The sequence below is a fragment of the Antechinus flavipes genome, chromosome 6 (assembly GCF_016432865.1).
Source record: "Antechinus flavipes isolate AdamAnt ecotype Samford, QLD, Australia chromosome 6, AdamAnt_v2, whole genome shotgun sequence".
NCBI lineage: Eukaryota > Metazoa > Chordata > Mammalia > Dasyuromorphia > Dasyuridae > Antechinus > Antechinus flavipes.
This window is the reverse complement of record NC_067403.1, coordinates 107,585,149-107,611,531: the sequence shown is the minus strand read 5'-3', so window position 1 is coordinate 107,611,531 and position 26,383 is coordinate 107,585,149. Positions and strand designations below refer to the sequence as shown.

Below are 26,383 nucleotides of genomic sequence, written 5' to 3'. Positions count from 1 at the left end.
TTTTTCCCTCTCCCCATTTTCTCATTTCCTTATTAAGTAAAAGATATTTCCATATCAAACTCCTGAGCTTTTGCTTGTGTGTCTTCTACCTTCCTCTAACTAGTTCATTGGGGAAAAAAAGCTTTCAATTTGTTGAATAGATTTTCTGTATGAAAGGATATGCATAAGAATTACATAAAATGAGATATGGATAAAATACCACCTACACCAGCAGAAAGGGTACACACACCAATGAGATCAGATCTATCAGAGTAGTATATTTTGAAGGTTAATCAAAAGCGTCCAAAAAAAGTAATTTTGAGAACAAAAGGATCAATATCATCACGTTATGTATCTGGGGCAACTGATCCTATTTCTCCACTATTCAATGCTGTAATTCATTCTCTTGGAGAAGTGTAGAGTTGTAGACTATTACTAGACAACAGAAGCCACAGCTTTTGTCATTCAAACCTATTTGGCACAAAAAAAAGTGGATATTTTTACAAAACATAACACATTACAATGTGATACATTATAAATTCTATTTTACTCCTACATATACATATACATATAAGAACTTTGAGATCACTTAGTCAAATCCTCTCAATTTTTAAATGTAAGGAAACTAATGCTCAGAAATGTTCAAAATCACGTAGATTGTAATTAAAGGAAAAATGACCCAAATACAGTGCTTTTGCTAGATTTCTTAACATAATTTTAAAATACTGAGTAACAAGAAAAACATATACTTCAATAAGTGTTCTGGCTTTAAAAATCCATGTCTGATTAATTTTAGAAATAGCAGAAATTTTGTTTATACAATATGGGATATTATTTTTAATTCATCCAAATCCAATACTGAAACTTTACAAGATGGATCAGAAGTTTATTTTACCACTAGTCTATTTTGTTGGCAGATGATGATAACCTAAGGTTAACATAAACTAATTAGTGTTGTACTAAATTAGGCAATGATGTTAGTTTTATCCATATTTCCAGAATCTAACTCAGTCATGTATGATCTTTTGAACTACACCCCCCCCTTAGTTTCTTAAACATAACTTTTCATTTCTCATGGGAAAACAGCATTCTTTTGAATATGAAGTGCATTATAAGTGCTCTTCATGAGCTGTGGAAGGAAAATAATATTGCTTTTGAAGTACAGAATACATAGTAACAGCTGTTATTTACATAATGCTTTAGGGGTTACAAAAGGGTTTTCCTTACCACAACTCAGTAAGATAATATAATAATTATTATACCTATTCTTTGTAGATAATAAAAAGTAAGGAGAAAAGAAATAATTCACCTGAGGTCTGACAGATAATTAGGAGCTAAGACACACATTTAAATAGTTTGACTCTTGGTCCTATGTTCTTTCTACCATACATATACAATTATAAAAAATTATATATTAAGATATATTGAAAATATATTTAATATTATTATATATTAAAAAGATATATATGAAAAATATAACAATGAAAATAACCCCAAATTTATAGACATATAAGGATTCATGTGCAGAAGATGGAATCAAGTGACAAATTATATTTCTATTAGAGATCTACAGGGCTATAAGTTAACCCTGATAATGATGTGGAGGCATTGGATCTGCCACTTACCAATTAGGCCCAGAAAGAGACAGAATTAGTTGAAGGAGACTCATATTACCAGTTCGATTAAATTTTTTTTTAAAGTAAGGATTTTGTTATTTTCCATTTTTCATGGGAATGAATCTTCTGGTACTTTGCCAGTACCTTGACACTTTGCTATAACTTCATTTGCCCATTCGTCTAGGGATATTTAGTGCCTGACTGAATAAACATATGGCAGCACAAATTTTCAAGATGAATTTGGAAGGACGACGATAGAGAAAACAGAAATAGAAAAGGAGAAAAAGTCTGTGACAGAGATTGGATGACTTTGAAATTTATCCTCACTTCCTAAGGATAAGTGTATGTTGTACATATATATATAAAATGAATCCAGTAGTATGCTGGAGCCAGCTCTGACCATCTCCTAAGAGCTTTTTGTTAAATTTTCTGTATGAGCACTTAAACCTCAGAAACCAACAAATGCTGGAAATCAACACCTGATTTACTGTTTTGATGACCATAGACTTGGGAAAGTAAAGAAGAATATGCTAATAATGAAGATTTTTATCCATGAATCATACATCCCCCCACCAATTCCAATTGTGAAACACATTCCTGATGTTGAGTATAGATATAACCATACTTTTGAAACCCCAGGACTTTTTTTTAACCACTCTTGCTAAGGTTTTGCATACAGAGTTGAGATATCCCATGTCCTTCCAAACCCTCAACCAACCTCTCTTCCACCATAAGAATAATATTCCAAAGTAACCCAGTAGTAGCTTTTACACTGGATCCATGCCAGTGTTCCTGAGGCTACAGAAAAGTTCTAACCATGCTTTATCCCCTAGACCAGAGGTTCTTAGGGAGTTCATTAACTTGTTTTACTTTTAAAAAATTATTTTTATAACTATATTTTAATAACTTGTTTCTTTTTAAAATCTTGTAAATTTTGTTTTATGCATTTAAAAAGATTATTCAGAAAGCTATTTATAGACTTTCTCGGACTGCCAAAGGAACCCATGACACAGAAAAAGGTTATTGATCTATGCCCTAAGATAAGTTGTGATAGGAGAGAATACTTCAAACAAAGGAGCCTGGATCCATGGTTTCCTAATTGTCTGAGTGACACTGTGGAAAATAGGGGGATGGAGAACCTTGACCTCGGAACGTGGCTTTATTTAATTCATTTCATTCTCTTAGGGTATGAGATGGAATGTTCAGATTCAACTTTGGGATGAGATGAGGCACTTGTAAATCATTGAACTATTAAAGATAGCAGGTTCACTTTGTCCTCACAGTAAAAATATGCAACAAGCCTATAATGGCATTTAGCTTCTACAGACACTGTTCCAACTCCCCCACCCCACCCTAATATGGAAATGCAGGGCAGAATCCATTATTCTCACAGTCTTTAGACATCCATAAAAATGGGAAGAGTTTGACTTCATATGGATAGAACTTGTTATGGTCTTGAGTTTCCTATTCTACTTTCTGGATAGTGCTAGGAATGAGACAGGGGCAGGAAGATAGGTGATTCTGAAGTGTTAAGTTTTATCATGAATATGTTACATGAATGATTCATTAACACCACTCTGGCTCAGGATTTCTCCTGACCACTGACATCTTTCCTTCTTTCTCTATGAAGGCACAGCTTCTTTGGCTGCTATTTCACATGCCCTTCTATTCCCCTTCTTCCTCCCATCAATTTCTTTAGCTTCAAATTCAGGAGGAAGTCTTCTGGAAAGAACAAGAGTATATATTATCATGACGCTAGGAAAAAATATGATCAGCAAAAAGGCTTTAAAAACTGTTTTAAGTCAAGAGAATAAACAAGGAGTAACTGTGAATACTAATAGTGAGAAAGAAACAGAGAAAAAGAATGAATGACCCGTAAATTCCTAAAGAATGTTTTTTATATTTGAATTTATGTTTTTCTGATTGCTAGTCCAACATTCTAACATTCCCAGTACTCCCTCTTTTAAAAAAAAGTTTCTCTTAAGGATATTACAAATAATTGTGGTCTTTTTTTTTCTAAAAACAAAGTTCAAGATCAGTTCCTCTACAGTCAATGGAAAGGGATATACATGCTATAGAATCAGACTATGAAAAGATTAGTCCTGGAAGGTAAAAGGCAACAAAGAAGGTAAAGAAGATAAGCCATTTCACCCAATTCATATATGGAACCACTATCATTTCTAATGAGGTAGTTGATTCTCATATTGCCATACATGTACACACATATACACACATAGAGGTTTATTATATGACTTTCCTCATCTACAGTAGCTTTTTCTTTGACAATATCTGACAATAGCTTTTGAACCCTTCTCAAGAGCCTCCAGCACACCCATATCAAAGACCCTAGCAGTCAAGAAGTTCCTGAGATCTTAGTAATTCTGATAATTTTGAATTTCTTTTTATTTTTATTTTTTAATAAGTACTTACATTTAATACATTTTAATTGCAACTAGTGACTTTTTATCACCAATAAGGTATATAATCATATTTTCTATCAACACTTATATAGGTCTTATCATATGTTTGCATTTTATTGAAATAGAATTTTTTTCTTGATGGGTAAAATTAATTTCACTATTCTTTTCTTCCTCCCCTCTCTCATTAATTTTTGAACTTTTGCTGATGATTATGTGATTCTAGATGAGAATATCTAGAATATAGAATAGTTACCTAGTAAATATGGATTCCCATATTTAGTTAATAATGGTAATGATTTCATTCTGTGGAGGAGCAAAATTTGGACATATCCAGCCAGGAATGAAGCTAAAAGTCACCACTTTGATCTTTACAAGAATACCCAGTAATTTTTTTTTGTTTGTTTGAGCCATGGTTACTTGAGATTACATGACCCAACTTGCGCACATCCTTTTTTTATTCACATAGTAAAATTATAACTTCTCCTCAGACTAGATTAAATAATCAAATTTCAAATCAATAAATTTTAACTATATTATCAAGAAGCTCTGTGTTCCTATTAAATTCAAACAAGAACAGAGAAAGTTTTTTGAGTAAGTCAACAAATCACTCAAGTGCATACCTCCTCTATGTTTAAAATTCCTGCAACTAAAAAAAATATTGATGGAGTGTATAAAGTGCTCATGGAATACTTAGAAGTTAACATCATGTCTATTTATTGAACTCAACAAACATTTTGAAGTACTTACTATGTGTACTGTGCTGTAAAAAGAAAACAATAAAATAAGCACTGCTTTCCTAGAGCTTTTTTTATACTTTCACTAAGTATATCTACTCTAATAAGCATAATTTCAAGGTCAAGAGTAAAGGAGGGTAAGGTAAAGCCATACAAAATGCTTAAAGCTTAGTAAATAACCAAAAGGAAACTAATAGAAAGTGAATTATGGAAGATACATGGAGAAGGTGGTAACTTAGACCATGGAAGAATGGTTTAATGGTCTAATGGTTCCATTTGAAGCAATAGCTTGTTGATTTTTTTAAGTTTCTGACACAGTAGAAGAAAATATATTCTTAAAGGCCCTCCCCAAACAATGTGATTCTTATATATTTTTATATCAATGCTGAAGAAAGAGTGAATTCCAGGATGAGAGACAGCTTTGAGGAAGTACATGGAGGTGAGAGAAGAAATGTTGAATTAGGGAACACCTAGTAGTTGAACTGGGATAGAACATAGAGTATGTAAAAAAAAATAAGATGAAATTAGGCTGGGACATCAAACTGGAGCTTGATTATGGTAGTACATAAAAGCCTGTATGAAGATTTTAAATTTCATCCTAGAGGAAATAGGGAGCCACTGAAGATTTTTGATCAAGGAGGTTCCTTTGCTTTAGAAAATTTAGAAAAAAATATAAACACACACATATGTTTTATGTGTGTGTATGTGTATACACATACTTGTGTAGAAAATAAAATGGGGGAGAGAAACTAGAAGCAGAGAGACCAATTAAGGAGCTATTACAACAGTCCTCGATGGAGGGATAGATCCTGACATTGCCGGGAAGCTTTGTGAATGGAGAGAGAGAAAAGGATGCAATAAACAGAGATATCCAGCAAACAATTGGCTACATAGAGTTATGGTGAAATATTAGGGTTGTACACATAAATTTAGAAGTAATTTGGGCAGATGGGAAATGATGAATTTACCACAGAAGAAAATATAGAGAGAACATACACTAAAGTTTTGGGTAATACTCAATCTTAGAGGAGAGGAGAGAAATAATTATCCAACAAAGGAAACTAAGAAGCTACAAGAAGTGAGACTATCTAGGAATAGAGGATGGTTAACAATGTCAAAAAATATCTGAGATACAGGATGGAGACTCAGTATTATGGCTATAAACTTAGCAATTAAGAGGTCACTGGTATACCTGGAGAATAATCTACTAGTATAGTAGGATAGGAAGCTAGATTACAAGAAAATGGAAAATGATTATGTACTAAGGAAATGGAAATAGCAAATAAATACAACCTTTTCAAAGTGTCTCATTTGGGTATATCCCATCCCTCAACACACATGTACACACATGACTGTAACTAGCAGATAGGATTATACCAAATTCAGGGTACTAGTCCCATCCACTAAGAGTCATAGTTCATGACACTAATTGATACATATACCAGTACTAGATGTTCAAAGAACAACTGGGGGAAGAATTCTGGGAATATGGCAGAGTAAGTTAGTAAATTTTAAGCTCTCCCAATTTCTCCCACAAATAGAACAAACTTGTACCTTAAGGTGAACATAGACTGGTGAAAAACCAAGAAGACTTTGGGCAAAACAGGGATCATCCAAATACAGTGCAACAAGAGATGAAGAATGAACCCTGGCAGGGATTAACCTGTCTGAAATGCATTCACCTCTGGGCTAGGACTGCAGAAACATCAAATAGGGATCCCTTCTGCTATCTAGTTGTGGTGGGAGCCTTCGCAGGAAACACAGAGACTTTTACCTCCTGTACTGTTTGTTGAATGGGGATTTGAGTCCAGGAAGACAGCGTGAATCTCAGCTGATTGGGAACACCAGGCCCAGCTGTACTGCTGAGATGCTGCCCTAGATGAAAAGGAACCAGTACCAGGTGAGAGCAGGGGCACTGCTGGTTTGGGCACTTGCTTGAGGATGAAGCTCTTGGTTTGAGGTTCCTGATCAGAATGGAGAGCTGAAGGGAAGCTTGAGGCACTATCTCCCCATCCCACAATTAGAGGTGCTTACACTAATAACTCTTATTTTTTTTAAATGAATTGGCAAAGAAGAAAGAATATCACCATTGAAAACATTATAGAAACAGGGAAGACCAGGATTGATCTTCAGAGGAGAACACTTTAGTAAAAAAAAAAAAAACTACCCTAAAGAATTACATGAAATAGCTCCCCATCCAGAAATTTTTTCTTTATAGAAGAAATCAAAAAAATTAAAAAATCAAATGAGAGACATTGAGGGAAAAACTAAAGAAAAAAATTAAAACCATCCAAGAAAAACAAGATTATGAGAAAAGGTAACAATTAGAAAAGAAAATACAATGTCTCAAAAATGAAAATTCATAAGTCCTTGAAAATTAGACTTGGGCAAAGGGAAGCAGTCAATCTATGAGAGGCCAAGAAATAACAAAACAGATTATAAATGAGAAAATAGAACAGAAGGTGAAACATCTCAAAAAAAAAACAACAAATCTGGAGAACAGATCAAGAAGGGAAAATAGAAGAATAATTGGACTGCCAGAAAGTTGAAACCAAAAAGAGAACCTTGGAATGGAAGAAATAATTCTAGAAATTTTTCCTGGAGTGATAAAACACAAGGGGAAAGTCAAAAAAAAAAAAAAAAAAAAGAAAAAGAAAAATAGAAAAAAAAAATTTACCGATCACCTCCTCAAAGAGATTCTTTGTAGAAAACACATAGGGATATTATTGCAAAACTTTGAAACCCCCAGATCAAAAGAAAATTTTGCAAGAAATAAGAAAAATACAATTCAAATATGCTGAAGCTACAATTAGAACTGTACAAGACTTATCAGCAGCTACAATAAAAGAGAGCAGGTTTTGGGAAAGCAAAAGAATGAGGCCTGTGGCCAAAAATATTATATCTAGCAAAATTATCTATAATTTTGAATGAGAAAAATGAACATTCAGTGAACTTGCAGATTTTCAGGACTTTTTACCAACCAAACCTGAACTTAAAAAATTTAACAAATAAGAGCCAATATCAAAGAGCAACTTTAAGGAGCTCAACACAGACTATTTAAACATGGACAAACTGTTCATGGTTTTTTTACGAAAGATAGATATATATTTTATGTTTAAGATTTACATCAACAATAAGGTAAGCTCAAAAGAAAGATTGGCAGATAAAAGATTTTAAAAAGTAATCATTTTATACAAGTAATACATTTTCTACAAGTCCAGAAGAATAGACACAGAGGCTTGAGAGAGAGGAGGAGGGCTCATAGTTCTGAAAATCTACTCATATCAGGAATGAGTTCAAAAAGAAAGAATATATATATATATATATATATATATATATATATATATATATATATATATATATATATATATATCATGAAAGATACAGCACCCTCCAAAATCTATAAAGAAATGAGGGGAGAGGGAAAGGAATGGTGAGGGAAGGGTGAGGGAAGAAGACAAGGGAGGGATACCTACATGGGGGAGATTTAGTAATAGTAAGCCAAGTTATGGAACAGAATTTAATGAAGAGTCAGCAGGAATGGGAAAGACATGTATGTGGGGGATGTGTGTGTGTATGTGTATGTGTATGTGTGTACATATATCTATATATGTATACATAAATATATCTTAACTATAACTTGCTTGGGGATGGGGGAGAGAAATGGAGATATGTGTGTATGTGTGTGTGTATGTATATGTATATATCTACATATGTATATATAAATATATCCTTTCTTAACTATAGTCTGATTGGGGATGGTGGGGGAGGATGAAAAGGGAGAAAAAAGAATAAAGTAAATAAGGAACACAGCAGAGAATAAAAGAACAATTTACTAGCAAGAAAAGACAGGCACTCATGAACATAATTCTTCTACTAATATACATACTTTCTTGAACTGATATTTGGCGTTATATATTTTGAATCCTCTCTGAGGTTTTGCTGGGCACATGATAATGTTCTCTTTTCTTTTGTTTCATTTTGTTTTGTATTGCTTTGCTCTTTTTCTTTTTTCTTATTTTGTTTCTTCAAATAAAATAAATTGGGGAAAAAAGTAAAAATAAACACACACACACAAAAGGGGACAGCTAGAGCACCAGCCTTGAAGTCAGTAGAACCTGAGTTCAAATTTGGTGTCAGACATTTAATACTTACTAGCTGGGCAAATCACTTAACCCTAATTGCCTCAGCAAAAAACAAAACAAAACAAAACAAATTTCAAAGTCACTTACTACATGTTAGGCATGTACTGAATGTGAGAGCAAGAAAAGTTGCAACATTTCCTTCATAAATCAGAGGTACTTTTTCCCACAAATAAACACACCATCAGTGAAAAAGTGGCCACATAAATAGTGTAGTAAAGCTCATATGTAAGGAATACACATTTAGAGTACATATATAAAGACAAAAAACATACTTCTAATGCTGCAGAGCTATTGATAAATGGTGGTATTACTATACTGCTTCCACTGATACTGCTGATCTCATCAGATGTGCAGTTTTCTCTAATACCTTTCCTCTGAGACAATTTATCCTATACATATTTTCCTTGTACAGTCATTTGTATGTTGTCTTCTTCATTAGATAGTGAAGTCCTAACAGAGAAGGAATTCTTCCTCTATGCCAATCCACCCCACTCCAGTCTTTTTCTTTTTTTTTTTTTGTATCTTTTTTTTTAATTTTTATTTAATAATTACTTTATATTGACACTCGTTTCTGTTCCGATTTTTTTTTCCCTCCCTCTCTCCACCCCCTCCCCTAGATGGCAAGCAGTCCTTTGTATGTTGGATATGTTGCAGTATATCCTAGATACAATATATGTTTGCAGAACCGAACAGTTCTCTTGTTGCATAGGGAGAATTGGATTCAGAAGGTATAAATAACCCGGGAAGAAAAACAAAAATGCAGATAGTTCACATTCGTTTCCCAGTGTTCTTTCTTTGGGTGTAGCTGCTTTTGTCCGTCATTTATCAATTAAAACTCAGGTCTCTTTGTCAAAGAAATCCACTTCCACTCCAGTCTTTGGCACAGTGGTAAATGCTTGTTGACTTGACTCCTCTAGATACATCATCTCTATTGGGCATGGAGTCTTTAGAGCATTACTTCCTATTATTTTCACGTAGATGCCCTTCAATTGTCTTAATTATCCTAGGATCAATAGGCACACCTTAATTGGATATGTAACCATGGAGCTTCTTTTCACCTCTTATTTTTCTCTGTTAAATCTCTTTTAGAAGGCCTTCTAAAAAGATGTCCTTAAAACATTCAAAGGATCAGGTAAATACTTTAAATGCAGTAAAAATCCCCCCAAAACTTGATGGCAAAGTGGATAGAGTGCTTGGCCTGGAGTCAAGGAAGACTCATCTTCATGAACTCAAATCTGGCCTCAGTCATTTATTAGCAGTGTAACCTTGACAAACCTGTTTGACTCAATTTCCTCATTTGTAAAATGAGCTGGAGAAAGAAATGGAAAATCACTCCAGTATCTTTGCCAAGAAAACCCCAAATAAGATTACAAAGAGTTGGTCAAGACTGGACAAAAAAAGAGGCTTTTTTTCATTTCCAGAAGACTCTTGGACTTGGGCACCAAGTTTTTTTAGAACACTGAAAACCATAACTAGCTATTAAAAGCCATCTCTACCAAGTCCATTTCTTGAACTGCATAACCAGTCAACTCTCTAAAATCATAAGATGTTTAAAAAGGGCTGGTCAGCATTAATAATTTATTCAGAGTTCCTTTTATTGATAAAATCATAATTCAAAAACCAAAATCCTGGTCATTAAGGCTTGACACTCTCCAACAAAAAATGCTTTCCAGTTTAGGATTAAAATTCTTTTTAGCTCCCTACTTTACTTACAAATTCAACTCCAGTGTCCCCAAATTCATTTTGGAAAAAGCTCTGACCCAGAAATCTCACAAAGCTCTGTGGATCTGATTCTCTGCATATATTTGAGAACCCACTACATGATGCTACTGTTTTCTCAATAAATCTACACAAGTATCAAAATAAAGTCTTGAGGTTAAGTCCTGTCTATCCTACTTTGTCATTCCTGGTGCTCCAGGAATGGAGTCTTATATGCCTCAGCAAAGCATTTCAGCCTTTAGATTTACCCTTGTATTAGAGTTTAGTAGTGAAAAGAAGGAAAAATGTAGGATGATAGTTTGAGGGAAAGACATAGTCAAGTGAAGGATTGTATTAGTTATTTTCATATTGTATCTTCCATTAGAATGTAATGTCCTTCTTCAGGGCAGTAATTACTTTTGACTTGCTTTGTATGTCCAGCATTTAGTACACAGTTAGTGTTAAGTCTTCAAGATCCCTTTCAGTTCTAAATTTATGTCCCATAATCTTTTTACTCAATAGTATTTCATTTTTTCAAATACATGTAAAGATAGTTTCCAACATTCATTTGTGTAAGATTTTGTGCTCCAAATTTTTCTCTTCCCTCCCTGACAGTAAGCAATCTGATATGGATTAAATATGTGCAATCCTTTTAAACAAATTTCCATATTTGCCATGTTGTACAAGAAAAAATAAGAACAAAGGGAGAAAACATGAGAAAGAAAAGTCAAACAAATAAGCAAAAAAAGAGAAAATATTAGGCATTGATCCAAGTCTATTAGAATTGTCTTGAATTGCCACATGGTTGAGAAGAGCCAAGTCTATCACAGTTGATCATCACATATTCTTGCCGATACTGTGTAACAATATTCTCCTGCTTCTACTCACTTCACTCAGCATCAATTCGTGTAAGTTGTCCAGGCTTTTCTGAAATCAGTCTGCTCATTATTTCTTATTCAATAATAATATTCCATTACATTCATGTACCATAACTTATTCAGTCGTTCCCCAGCTGATGGGCATACACTCAATTTCTAGTTCCTTGACACTATAAAAAACAGTTATTACAAACATTTTTGCACATATAGGTCCTTTCCCCTCTTTTATGATGTCTTTGGGATACAGACCCAGTATATGTCCCATAATCTAATGAAGAAGGCACATGGATGGTGTTGAGAGCTTGAGGCAAGAGGAAAAAGTTTGGAAATATGTTATAGCAAATGTCATAGTATAATTAAAAGATGACTAAAAGGATGGCTATATAACAGCAAGGACTCAGTTATGGTTAGCTGATATTAGTTTGTAGTATCTGCATATCTATCTATAATAGGCAAGCAAACAGTAAACATTTATCAAATATTTACTAAGCATCTATGACATTTTTACATGTCTGAAAGAGAGAATGGATCATGATAGCAAAGTCTGTAGTTTAAAGTACAACTGAAAGGGGAATAAAGTATGGTCAGTCTGAGCTTATACCCAAAATACAAGCCCCTAAAAGAATTCACAATTGATATTAAGGGTAGAGGACAGTGTGTTATTAAGTATTTTACTATAGAGTCATTGGAAAGGAGAGAACATGAAGATCAGGAAGGGAAATTTCAGAATTTAAAATCATGAATATGGAACAATTACAGATAATAATGAGGTCTAAGGAATCTTCTCTCCTGTGGATTAAAGTGGTCACAGGAATAGTTAGATTAATGAACTGGGAATACAAAGTATTTGGAAAAACATGAAAATGAATATTAAAGTCACCAAGTATGAGGAAGTTAGAATAGAAAGGAATATTGGGAGTCAAGTGTTGTGTTGCTTTAAAATGTTGGGAGAGTTGCCTAGATACAAGAAACTTGTCGGTAGGAACCTGGGCAGGGGAATGGAGTGAATCTCAAAAGAGAAAGGGTTGCTAAGTAACAACAGCAGATGGAAGTCTGGAAATAATAGTAGGGAATCATGAGTGCTAGCCACTGAGTCCTCTTGGTCGAAGGTGTCAGGGGAATGAGAGAAGGAACAGGCAGTCCTAGTAAGAATGAATAAAGCTAATGTCTCTTCTGTGAACTCAATAAGATGGAAGGAATATGACAGAAAGAGATATAGAACAAAAGGAGATTTGCTTGCTATAAAAGAGCTGGGAATGTGGAGAACAGAGGAGGAGTTGGGTAAGGAGTTGTAGGGCTGAGTTCATAGACATGAGAGTTTTGAGGGGAAAAGTAGCAGAGCAAAAGTTTTGCCTTGGAAGAACAAATCTAAATTACAGGAAATAAGGAAAAATGGAGTTATGAATCATGGATCAGAAAAGAACTATGTGATTAATGGAAAGAGCATAGGATTATAAGAGAAGAGATTTGGATAGAGTTTTAGCTCCACTACAAACTAGCTAGGTGACCTTTGGCTAGTGTAGCAAAATATCTGGTACATGTTGAGAGTGCTTAATAAATGCTTGTTGAATTGTCTTGAATAAAAGTTATTTTACCATATAATCCCATAACCTTATAAAGCTGGAATGATCAATGAATAAATGCCAAACCAGCATTTATGCTCACATCAAAAAAGATTCTGTGCTCTATGAGCAAAACAGAATTGCAATAGAGCAAAAGAAACATGAAATGTGCAAATTTAAAGACATCTCCTTCCACTCCAAATGTTCACATGAACCATTTGTGCGGATATGTGGTAGGGCCTTCTGAACTCACATTGGTCTGATCAGTCAATCAGGTACACTCTACCTTGACCCCAAAATAGTGATATTATTTTGGTCTTCTTTGAGCTTGAAAGACAACAAATCAGGTACTTTGCTAGACACTGGGGATATATAAAAACAAAAATGAAAGAAACCTTTCCCTCAGAGAACTTATACTTTATTCAGAGAGAAAATGTTTACATAAATAAGTGTATACAAAATGAATACAAGGTAAACCTTTAGTTGGAGATCATTTACAATTGTAAATTGTAAGGTACTGTCAGGAAAGATATTGTTCAAGCAACATTTTATAGCATCTAAGAGACAAAGGTGAGAAGGAAGCGCATTCTAAACATAAGGGTCAGTCAGTGCTAAATCGCAAAAGGCCAGTTTGGTTGGATTGTAGAGTCTAAAAGGGAACTAAAGTATAAGACTGGAAAAGTAAGTTGGGGGCAGGTTGTGATGGGTTTTAAAAAGTTAAACAGAGGAGCTTAATATATTTGATCCTGGAAGTATTAGGAAACCATTAGAATTCATCCCATAGGAGGATGACATGATCAGACTTACAGTTTAGGAAGATCACTATATGGAGAACATATGGGACAGAGGAGAAAAACCAAACCAATTGGGAAATCAATTAAGAGGAAACTCAAATCTGAGCAGGAATTTCCTCTACATTACAGGCAAGAGGATCACTGCAAGGAGTCTTTGGGGAATATTCACTACAACAGGGAGGAAAGAGATAGGTTCCCTGTGTAATAACTCTTGCAAGCACTCATCAAGGCACCACCCTGAAGACCACTCATTATTGGGATCCCTTAATTTTGTAGGTAGTCCCTCCATTTTAGGACAATGCTAATGGTTGTCAAGTTTTATTTCATACAGACTCCCCTCTTATTCATTTGCTTGTGTGTTTGATCTACATTTAGCAAATGATTGCTGAAGTCCCATAGCAAAAAGACACTATATGTTTTGCCCAGAAATCCAAGTGTCAGACACTTCTTTCTTTTCTTTTCTCACTTCTTAAGATTTCAGAAACCTTTTACCCATATCTTCCCTGTGCCTTTTCTGTACACCTTCTGTCTTCCATGGGTTTTTACTTCATCTTCTCTAAAATGTTGTCTGTCTGGAGGGAGTTGAGGAGAAATGCTCTCCTTCCAAGGTTCTTTCTGACTCTAAAATTATATGATACTAACGTTTGTCCAAAGAAGCTTTTATTTCCAGAAACAAGAACATTAATCTTCAATGCATTTTTTGTCTGAGAGATAAGAACTATTTATATTTTTAATATTAGAGGATGATATTTAAACAGTTCCCTAATTAGGCTACATTTGGAATGATTAATTCAGCACTCATACCAAAAAAAAAAAAAAAAAAAAAAAAACTATTATCTTATCCACTCTTCTTATCATGAGGATGACTCTAGGGAAAGAGAAAGAATTTATTGGCACTTCATAAAAATCTGAGTCCTGGGAGCAATGTACTCAAAACTGTTAGACTAACCCCCACCAAAATTGTCTCCTTAGAAGAAAAAAATTGTTTTCAACCATTATATATTCTGAATTATAACAAAAGGTGTCCAAAAGAAAAACAAATATAATTGGTCACAATATTTAAGAGATTATTCCTCTACACTCTCAAGAAAGTGTCATATAGATCTCTTCTGTGGTGTTTACTTTTATGTACTTTATACAGTGATTTACTGTCATTGAAGAAGAAGTAATTTGTTAGAGGAATCTTGACAGGTCTATTCCATTTTTCACATGTTTCTTTCTGGTTTTATCCTTAAATACCTTCAGAATGAACTAGTTTTAATGCTCCCAAGCAAGATTTGGGGTGGCTTGTTTTTTATTCTACTGATGCTTATTGTTTTAATAATAGTGTTTAGAATCTTCAACCACTTACCATCACAGAATTTTATAAGATTATATTCTAAATTGGTTTTACCTTGGCTGCCATATATCTCTACTTAGCAAGAAGATGGAATATTTTCTGACTGAACTGGTTTTTAGGCTCATTTTAATCTCTTTTTGATGGATGGATTTGTATTATTGACTTTAATGAATAGGGTAAAGCATAAAAGAAAATAACAAAAAATATATTGGGAAAATAGCTTAAGATAAAGAGAGAGGTCAAAAACTTTTAGAATATGCAGAAATCTAAATAATCCTATATATTATGAATTCTATATTCAAATAAGAGAATCAAAAGAAACTTAATATGACAAAGCATGAAATAACATCACAAAAAAAGAGAGGAAATGATTGTTTACTAATAAAATAGTTAACCCAATTTGACTGTGTAAAGTCATATACTTGATTTGTTAGAATACCAAAAGCAATACCAAATTAGAAAAAAAATTTAATTTAAAAAATATATATTGTGTAATTAAAACAACTCCAAAGTAACCAAATAAATTACTGAGAGACAGACAGATAGACAGAGAGGGAAATAATTAAAAGAACAGACTATTTTTTGAGAAAATTTAAATCAATTCCCAACATTTGAGTCAACTAACTGGAAATAATATAAACCCCCCCAAAAAGTGGGAATAAGGGAAAATTTAGAGTCTTAGAATGTTATAAGAATATAAATTTAGGGGCAGTTGGTGGTGCAGTGGATTGAGCACTAGCCCTGAATTTAGGAGGACCTGAGTTCAAATCTGACCTCAAACAATTAAAGCTTCCTAGCCGTGTGACTCTGGGCAAGTCACTTAACCCCAATTACCTGAGCAAAAAATAAATATATATATATATATATATGTGTGTGTGTGTGTGTGTGTGTGTATGTGTGTGTATAAATTTAAATCCTTCAAGGACAACATTTAGTCTAATATACTCAACTACTTTCCTAGTTCACAGGTTATTTATCTTTTGTAAAACAAAAAATAAGGAATATTAGAGTCCTAAAAATCAGTAGAGACATTCTATCTAATTAAACAGAAATTACAAATCACCATAAGATATTCATGTAGTCATAATTCTAGATCAATAGTCATCTTCAGGGGATATACATATACACACATGTATATGCCACAAATTTAACTAGTTTTTAAAACTTTGATTTTTCTGCCATTCTCAATTTTTGAGCAAGATTTTCAAAATAATTTTTTATTCAAAACAGTTATTTTTGTTCTTGTGAAAAATTCACAGGCAATTATACCAAAAGCATTATTTCAAAATAATAAGTCAGGTAATTGATGCCCTATCCAATAGGCTATGTATGGTGATATTGCTAGAAATCTGAAAGGCAGAAAAGTATAATCCAAAACACTGCAAATATCAAGTTTTATAAAATTAGAGAAAAGCCAAAGTGAAAGTTATTGAATTTAGTAAGATATAAAGAACAGCCTCAATATAAACTGAGAAAGGATGATTTAAGATATGAAAACATACATAGGATAACATGAAAATAAGGAAACTTTGTGTGGCATTTTGAAATGTAGAGGCTCAAAAATGAGCAAAATAGTTTATCCTCTATTGTTCATTGAAGAGACCATAACCAAATTAATGTTTATTGAGCATCCATTATATATATGGCATTGTACTAAACACTAGGGATTCAAATATAATGTAGTTGAACTGGCCACTGGTGCATTCCTTGGAACATAGTAAGATATTACTCCCAGTCCACCTCACTTTAGCTGGTGTGAGGGAGGGACTGGGGGAGTGGATTATTATTTCCAGTGATGTTCAAGGGCTTGCATTGCCAAAGGCAGAGTTTCCTAATTGGCTACTAGACCAGAAGGAATCAGGAGTTCTACTTAATTACTTGGTTCTTGGAGTTCTCTTTCTTTCAAGTTATGAAATATTTTGAGCTGCTTCCAAGGCTTCAGTAAGGGAGATGGTGGCTGTCTTCCCTCTAGTTTTAGAGTTTTACTTTCTCAATCTTAGATAAGTGTCTTGAGATGAAAGTGTCCAGGAGACCTCACAAGTTTCAAAAAGTCTTGAGATTTGTATCTTTCCCTCAGGCATATTCTGAGAAGTAAAGCAGCAGCAATATCCAATGATATGGTGACAGCAGTGGGTTGATAACAGGAGAATCTTCTGTATCTGAAAAATTTTGCCAGTAGCTAGTGAGTAGCCAAGCCTGGCCCATGTTTGATCAGACAAATGGTAAGAGTGATCAAATCAGAGGTTTTGGTTTAAGATTTAAGGTGGAATATGAAGTAACTAATTAACAGTATTGTACAGGTATAGGTATTTGATGAGGCTAATATAATATTTTATTTTTTTCCAATTATGTGTTCAAACAATTTTTAAACATTAAAAAAAGTTTTGAGTTTTAAATTCTCTTTCTCTCAACTTCCCATCTCTCTCCACTTCTTGAGATGGTAACCAATCTGATAGATTTATAATGTATGGTCATGTAAATTTTTATACAAAAAAGGAAGAAAAAAAGAAAGGAAGGAAGGAAGAAAAGAAGGAAGGAAGAAAGAAAGGAAGGAAGAAAGAAAGGAAGGAAGGAAGGAGGGAGGGAAAAGAGGGAGCTAGGGAGGAAAGAAGGAAGGAAGGGAAGGAAGTTAGTAAAAAGGCAGAAGCAAGAAGAAATTATACCGCTTGACAGAGGGCTAATTCCAGAGGAATCTAGCAAAGAATCAGAATCAGGGAGATGATTTTGCAGGAAAGAGCAAAGATTAGATTGATATGCTAATATTTATGATTTAGAGGTACAATTGTAGAGTATTAGGGGTGGGGTAGTTCCCATCACTGAATTATACAATTTACTGACCAACAGAATCAATATTAAATTACTGCCAGCATTATTTGTGGCAGTCCCAAGGCAGGGTTCTCAGGAATAGCTTTAGGGTTCCTCAAGAATTGCTACTTTCTCACACCTCTTCACTAAGGTAATAAAAAAGATCAAATCTACTCTCAAAATATACAAAGCTCCTACATCCAAAGCATCAAAGAAAAATATAAATTGGTCTCAGACCATAGAAAAGCTCAAAGAAGATTTTGAAAATTAAGAGTTAGAAGAAAAATTGGAAAGAGAAGTATGAGTGATACAAGAAAAGTATGAAAAATCCCTCAATAACTTGGTAAAGGAGGGGGAAAAATACTGAAGAAAATAACACTTTTTAAAAAACAAGAATAGGTCAAATAGAAAAGAGGTACAAAAAGCCAATCAGGAGAAGAAAATCTTCAAAAACAAAACTGGCCAAATGGAAGACACAAAAATTCACTGAAGAAAAAAACTCCATAAAAAGTAGACTTGATCAATTCAATAAAAATTCATTGAAAAAAATAATTCCTTAAAAATTAGAACTGAGCAAATAGAGAAGCTCTAATGGCTTAAGAAATCTAGAAACAAGGAAACAAAACCAAAAAAAGAAAAAATCAAAGACAATGTATCTCACTGGAAAATATCTCACTGGAAAAACAACTGACCTGGAAAAAAGATCCAGGAGAGATAAATTATTGGACTACTTAAAAGCCATGATCAAAAAAAGAACCTGGAAATCATCTTTCAAGAAATGATCAAGGAAAGCTGCCCTGATATTCTAGAACCAGAGGGTAAAATAGAAATTGAAAGAATCTATCAATCACTTCCTGAAAGACATCCCAAAATGAAAATTCCCAAGAATATTATAGCCAAACTCCATGAAAATAACCAGAAAAAAAAAAAAAAAAACTTCAAGTATTGTAGAACCACAGTCAGGATAACACATTTAGCAAATTCTATATTAAAGAATCAAAGGACTTAGAATATTATTGAGGTGTGAGAAATGAGGGTGAGAGATTCCCAGACAGCAGTGGGGTCCCCTGGCTGGTAGCACAGGCTTTTCAAAAGAATTTGCAATCCCAAAAGGTAAGGTTTGTGGCAAAAATGGGTTCATTACATTAAAAACAACCAACTTCTCAGCGGGCCAAATCCTGAAAAGATTTTTTAGCAAAGATGGGTTTACACTGAGAAATAACTTCACAGTGGGCTTTCCTGATTAGGAATTAGCAAAAAAATTGGGGTTTCAGCCTTTCATTATTTTGGGTTTTTGTGTCCTGGAACTAGGGACCAATCTCCAAATGAATTTGAGGGACTAATTTTCAACTCAATAAAGGGTAGTGATTATGCCCCAGGCCAAAATCTACAATTGAATTGTAGGAAGATATTACCATCTGGGAGTTTCCCCTATGAACAGGAGGGTGGGGCCCCTCACAGATTGGGAGGGGTTTGAGATTCTTAGGGTTTCTCTAACCCAGATCCATCCCTCCAAAGATCAAGTGGACACAGTTAACATCAATATATTCCAGAGGTCAAAGGAGTTAGTATTACAACCAAGAATCACCTAACTAGCAAAACTGAGTATAATCTTCGGGGGGGGGGGGGAGGAAGGAGGGGGAAAGGAATTCAGTGAAATAGAGGACATTTAAGCATTCTTGATGAAAAGACAAGAGCTGAATAGAAAATTTAGCTTTCAAATACAAAACTCAAGAAAAGAATAAAAAGGTAAACAGGAAAGGGAAATCATAACAAACTTAATAAGGTTAAATTGTTTACATTCTGACAGAATTGACAAAAACTCTCGTATTTAAAGGAGTATATATAGTCAAAGGATGCCATATGAATTGTATATAAAGAAATGATAGCGAATGTAATGCCAACTGAGGCAAGATAGAAATTGGAGAGCTTTTAATATTTTATTTGGATTTCTGAGAGAGAGAAATTTTCTGGGACCAAAGGATCCATTTTGGTCTCAGGGCTGATGTCTTAAAGCATTCAGCATCAGCCTCGAATGTGAGATTCCATTGAATTATATATGGCTCCAGAGGTCAGGGAGAGAAACGGGGTGGAGTCCAAACACTAATAAATGTGGGAATTTCCTGGATGGAGCATCAATCTGGTTCTGAGAAGGTGGGGGGTGAGGACCATAAATTCTTGATAATTTAGGAGGATTTAGAAGCCAGGATGTCTGAATATCCCCTTATCTTAGATTATACATTTACAGTTTATGACTCTTTTGGAATGCCAGTGTGTGCAGATCTCCATAGCCCTAATTATCTCAGTCCTAATGAACAGGAAAGAAGGATTGCAACCAGGGGAATTGAAGCAGAACAATAAAAGGAAACTGTGGCACAACACTAAGAAAATTAAGAAGTGAGAAAAGTGAATGTACTTGGAAAAAGGGAGAGTAGAATAGGGTAAATTATCTCACATAAAAGAGGCAGAATATAGCTTTTACAGTGGAAGGGATGATTGGGGACCTAGTGAGGGTGAGGGAGTAAGAGAAGCTTAACTATCATCAGAACCAGCTCAAAGAGGGAAGAACAGAGACACTCAATTGGACATAGAAATTTATCTTTCCCTACTGGCAAATAGGAGGGGAAGGGGATAAGAGAAAAGGGGTGGATGGGGAGAGGTGTTCAAAGAGATGGCAGATTAAGAGAAGCAAAATATTTTTGAGAATGGACAGGATGAAAGGAGAGTGAGAATAGAATAAACAGGTTGGGGGGAATAGGTAGAGAGAAATACATTTAGCAATCCTGGTTGGGGGAAATAGGTAGAGAGAAATACATTTAGCAATCCTAACTATGAAAAAAATTTCAAAGCAAGTTTCTCTGATAAAGGCCTCATTTCTCAAACATATAGAGAACAACAAATTTATAAAAAATAAAAGCCATTTCCCAATCCAGAGATTGGGAGGGGTTTGAGATTCTTAGGATTTCTCTAACCCAGATCCATCCCTCCAAAGATCAAGGGGACACAATTTACATCAATATATTCCAAAGGTCAAAGGAGCTAGTATTACAACCAAGAATCACCTAACTAGCAAAACTGAGATATAAAATAAGCAAAAGATATGAACAGTATTCATATGAAGTAATCAAAACTATCTTTAGCCATATGGGGGGAAAAATGTTTTAAATCATTTTTGACTGGAGAAATGAAAATTAATTTAATTTAAAATTAAAATAATTTTTAAGGTACTACTATTAGATTGAGTAATCGGACAGAAAAAATGATAAATGGTGGAGGGGATGTGGGAAAATTGAGACATTAATGCACTATGTGTGGAATTGTAAACTGATTCAACAATCCTTTAGAGCAACTTGAAACTATGCCCAAAGGGCTATAAATCATGCAACCATTTGACTTAGCAATACCACCTCAAGGTCTGTATCCCAAAAAGGAATCACCTAACTAGCAAAACTGAGGATAACCTTTAGCGGGATAAAAGGAATTCAGTGAAATAGAAGACATTTAACTTCAATTTTCACTATAAGATAGAGAAAAAGGAAGAAGGACCAAAGATCTGCAAAAGAAGATAAAAACAAAGTAGCACAAGTTTATTTAGGAATTGGAAGCTTTTTACACTTTGTCACTGGACACAGACTCCTTGTGAGATCTATTCATCCACATACCTGTTTCTCACACTCTACAAACTGATCTTGTTTTTGTCTCCAGTGACTAAGATAAATTCCTACAGTTATGCTTTTCAGTATCCCTTCTTTAAAAGAAACAAAAACAAAAACAAAAACAAACTTAGCTCAAGTTTCTTCTAGATGAAGTCGTTTTTTCCCCATTCCATCCAAAGTTAATCAGTTCTTAAAAAAAAAAAAAGTTTTTTTTTCAAAATATATGCAAAGATAATTTTTAACAATCACCCTTGCAAAACCTTGTATTACAATTTTTTTTCCCTCTCTCCTGCCCACTCCCCTCCCGTAGACAGCAGGTAATTCAATATAGATCAAACATGTGCAATTCTTCTATACATATTTCCACATTTATCATGCTGTACAACAAAAACCCGATCAAAAAGAAAAAAAGAAAGAAAACAAAATGAACAACAAAAAAGTGAATGTACTGTGATCCACAGTCCCCACAAGTCTAGGTACAGACTTTCTCCATCACAAGACCTTCGGAACTGTCCTGAATCACTTTACTATTGAAAACAACCATGTCCATCAGAATTGATCATCACATAATGTTTTTGTTGCTGTGCACAATGTTCTTTAGATTCTAGTTACTTCACTTAGCATCAATTCTTGTGAGTCTTTCCAGGCCTTTCTGAAATCATCCTACTGATCGTTTTTTACAGAACAATAATATTCCATAACATTCATATATCATAACTTATTCACATTCTCCAACTGATGGGCACCCACTCAGTTTCCACTTCCTTGCCACTACAAAAAGGGCTGCTACAAACTGTACATGTGGGTTCTTTTTTCATTTTTTATGATCTTTGTGATACAGGCCAAGGTCTCCCAATGTATTCAGGGCTTTCTCTAGTGGTCCTGATTCTGGAGGAGAAAATGAGGCTGATGACTTTCCAGAGCTTTTGCCTCACAAATTCTATCCATTTGCACATCAAGAGCTCCTGATATCTTATTCCTGATATCATTGGCTCTCTAAAAGAATAAAAACAGAACCATATCCCTCATTCATTTACTTTTCTTTGAATTTTGTCTTTATCAGAATGTAAGCTTCTCTATTCTTTCTGCTTGTAGGCATATCTTCAGTGCTTAGCACAGTATCTGGCAGTTAATAAATGCTTGTTGACTGACTGACCCACATGTCTCTCACTTTTAAGATATAGAATAAGACATATTTTTGGAAATGGCTAAAATACACAAATAAGTTAGACCTAAACAATTTTTAAAATGCCATTTGCTCATAGGTAAGCTGAGCTAATATACATATATATATATATATGAATGATACTTTTACCTAAATTAATCTACTTATTTGGTACCATAATAATTTAAGTGCCAAAACTTTTTTATAGTTAGAAAAAAAATAATTAAATTTGAAAGCACAAAAGTTCAAGATCATGAAGAGAATTAATGAAAAAATAAATGCATAAGAAGGTGGCCTAGCCATAAACTAACTGTATTATAAAGTGGCAGTCATCAAAACCATATGTGGAAATGACCAAGAAATAGAATAGTAGATCAGGGGAAGAGACAATAATGAATGACTAAAATAGCCTACTGTTTGGTAAACCAATAGAATCCAGCTTCTGGGATAAGAACTTGCTATGTGACGAAAATTCTGATAAAACTGGTTAACAGTATGGCAGATAATTGGCACAGATCACCATTTCATACCTTATATCATAAGATTGAAATGAGTTCATAATTTAGACTTAAAGCATGATATTATAAGCAAATTAGGAGAGCAAGGGATACTTTATCTATCAGATCTTTGAAGAAAGGAGGAATTTATGACCAAACAAGAAATAGAGAATATTAGGAAATAGAAAATGGATAATTTCAATTACATTAAATTAAAAAAAAGTTTTTGCACAAACAAAACCAATGGAGAAACAATTTTTCATAGTCGGTGTTTCTGATAAAGGCCTCATTTATAGACTTACATTTATAAGAATATAAATCATTCCCCAACTGATAAATGGCTATAGGTATAAGACAATTTTTAGACAAAGAAATTAAAGTCATGTGTAGTCCTATGAAAAAATGTTCTAAATCATTATTGATTAGAGAAATGCAAATGAAAACAACTAGAGGCATACCTTACATCTCTCAAACTGGCTAGCAGGATTGGAAAAGATGATAAATGGTGGAAATGTGGGAAAACTAGAATACTAATATATTGTTGATCCAGTTATTCCAGAGAGAAATTTGGAACTAAACTTAAGGTACTATAAAATTGTGCATACCCTTTAATCTAGCAGTGGCACTATTTGCTCTGTATCCCCCAAAGAAATCATAAAAGAAGAAAAGGAACCTACACATGCAAAAATGTTGGTAGTAGCTCTTTTTGTGGTAGCAAAAAGTTGGAAATTGAATGGATACCTGCCAATTGGAGTATGGCTGAATAAGTTATAGTATATATGAATGTAATGGATATCATTTTTCTGTAAGAAATGATGAGCATGCTGATTTCAGAAAAGCCTGAAAAGACTTACATGAACTGATGCTGATGGAGAGAACCCAGAGAACATTGTATACAGTAACAGCAAGATTATGTGATGATAACTACAACACTTAGCTCTTCTCAACAATATAGTGATCCAAGCCAATTCCAATATACTTGGGAATGGAAAATGCCATCCAATCCAGAGAAAGAACTATGGAGATTGAATGCATATCAAAGTGTATTATTTTAACTTTTTTTGGTTTTTTTCTTTCTCGTGATTTTTCTTTCACAACATGACTGACATGGAAATATGTTTAAAATGATTATACATGTGTAACCTACAACAGATTGCTTGCTGTCCTGGGGAAGGGGGAGAAAAAGAAGGGAAGAAAAAAATTTGGAATTCAAAATCTTACAAAAGTGAATGTTGTGTGCAAAAATATTTGTGGCAGCCCTTTTTGTAGTGGCAAGAAACTGGAAATTGAATGGATGTCCATCAATTGGAGAATGGCTGAATAAATTATGGTATACAAATACTATAGAATATTATTGTTCTATAAGAAATGATGAGCAGGATGAGTTCAGAGGCCTGAAGAGACTTACATGAAATGATGCTAAGTGAAATGAGCAGAACCAGGAGATCATCGTATACTGCAACAAAAAGATTATATCAATGATTAATTTTGACGGATGTAGCTCTCTCCAACAATGAAATTATTCAGATTATTTCCAATAGTTTAATGATGAAGAAAGCCATTTACACCCAGAGAGACCTGTGGGAACTGAGTGTGGTTCACAATATGGCATTTTCACTCTTTTTGTTGTTGTTTGCTTGCATTTTATTTTGTTTCTCTTTTTTTCTTGTTTCGATTTAATTTTTCTTGTGCAACAAGATAATTGTATAAATATGTATGCATATATTGGATTTAACAGATTTCTACCCATGTTTAATATATATTAGACTACTTGCCATTTAGGGAAGAGGGTGGGGAAGGGGGGGAAATTGCAACACAAGGTTTTGCAAGGATTAACGTTGAAGAATTGTCCATGCATATGTTTTGAAAAATAAAAAGCTTTAATAAAAAAGGGGGATGGTGAAAACTATTTTCACATGTAATTAGAAAAAATAAAATACTATGAAGGTGGGGGTGAAGAAATGGCTAATGTGTGGATCTGTTGCCTATACTTTTTTTTTTTTTTTACAATGAAGGGCATAGAGGTTGAGTTAATATATAGTAATAGAGATAGAAAAAAAAAGGAAATAAAAGTGTACCAATAAAACATTTTAAAAAGAAAAGTAAATTCCTGTAACAGTTCAATTTGGTTTAGTGTATAATAATTTTTTTAAATCACATGACTTTATTCATCTAAAATTTATAACTGACCCTATTTAACACATTGTCCTGGCAATTATTTTGGGTTGATTACTTTTCTTTGGAAGAAGTAAATTTGCTTGTTAAGTAAATTTTGCTAGGTGAGAACTAAGTTTCCTCTTAAATATAACTAACATCACAATTTCAAAGACCCAAAGAATTTTATTAAAAACATTTGTGGCAGGAGGGCTAGTGGGCAGGAGAACAAATCATACACATCTAAAAGGAGTAATAACTGAGCAATGTATATGTGGAGAAGCAAAAGATAAAGAGGTCTTTGCTGATTCTAAACAGTATGTTTCCCAGTTAAACCTTTAATTACGGCATTAAAAAAAATTATATAGAGAATTACAGTGAATAAACATACTTTGAAGTATGGTGACTAAGAAAGAGGTTGGATGCATGAGTAAATGGGTGTACATTCATGTGCATTTGATAAAAGTTTAGACAGTGATCCAACTCACAGAGCTGAGGATTCAAATTTTTTGCTGTCAGCAAACATTGCTTACCAGGGTTACAGAGATTATAGCATTCAGAGCTACTGCAGTTCTAGGCCTGTGGAAAAACATGGTTAGTTAGAAAGCCAAGTTTTTCTATTAGACATAGGGGCATCTAGAGCCTCTTTGTAATTCATTGTAGTTGTTCAATAGTATCCAACTTTTCCTGACCTTATTTGAGGTTTTCTTGGCAAAAATACTGGAGTGATTTGCCATTTTTTTCTCTAGCTCATTTTACAGATAAGGAAATTGAGGCAAACAAGATTAAGTGACTTGCTCAGGAAGTCTCAGCTAGTAAGTGTCTGAGGCAAGATTTGAATTTATGAAGATGAATATTCCGGATTCCAAGCTCATTGCTCTATCCACTGTACCACTTAACAGATTCTTAAGATTAATAGTTGAGCTTAACAATTATAATTA

The 26,383-nt window shown here is 33.9% G+C and overlaps 1 protein-coding gene across 6 annotated transcripts in view; it reads right to left on the bottom strand.

The window, feature by feature from the left end:
• Positions 1-242: 242 nt before the first annotated feature.
• Positions 243-26,383, bottom strand: part of CEP44 (centrosomal protein 44) — an 87,436-nt gene continuing 61,295 nt past the window's right edge. For 5 of the 6 annotated variants that reach the window (XM_051965924.1, XM_051965928.1, XM_051965922.1 and 2 more), the window contains one exon: positions 3,203-3,317. In XM_051965924.1, the coding sequence (XP_051821884.1) occupies positions 3,218-3,317 (100 nt within the window). In that variant the 3' untranslated portion in view covers positions 3,203-3,217. Of the gene's footprint in view, positions 451-3,202; positions 3,318-26,383 lie in introns of those variants that run through there. The other variant, XM_051965926.1, reaches the window with a different exon arrangement.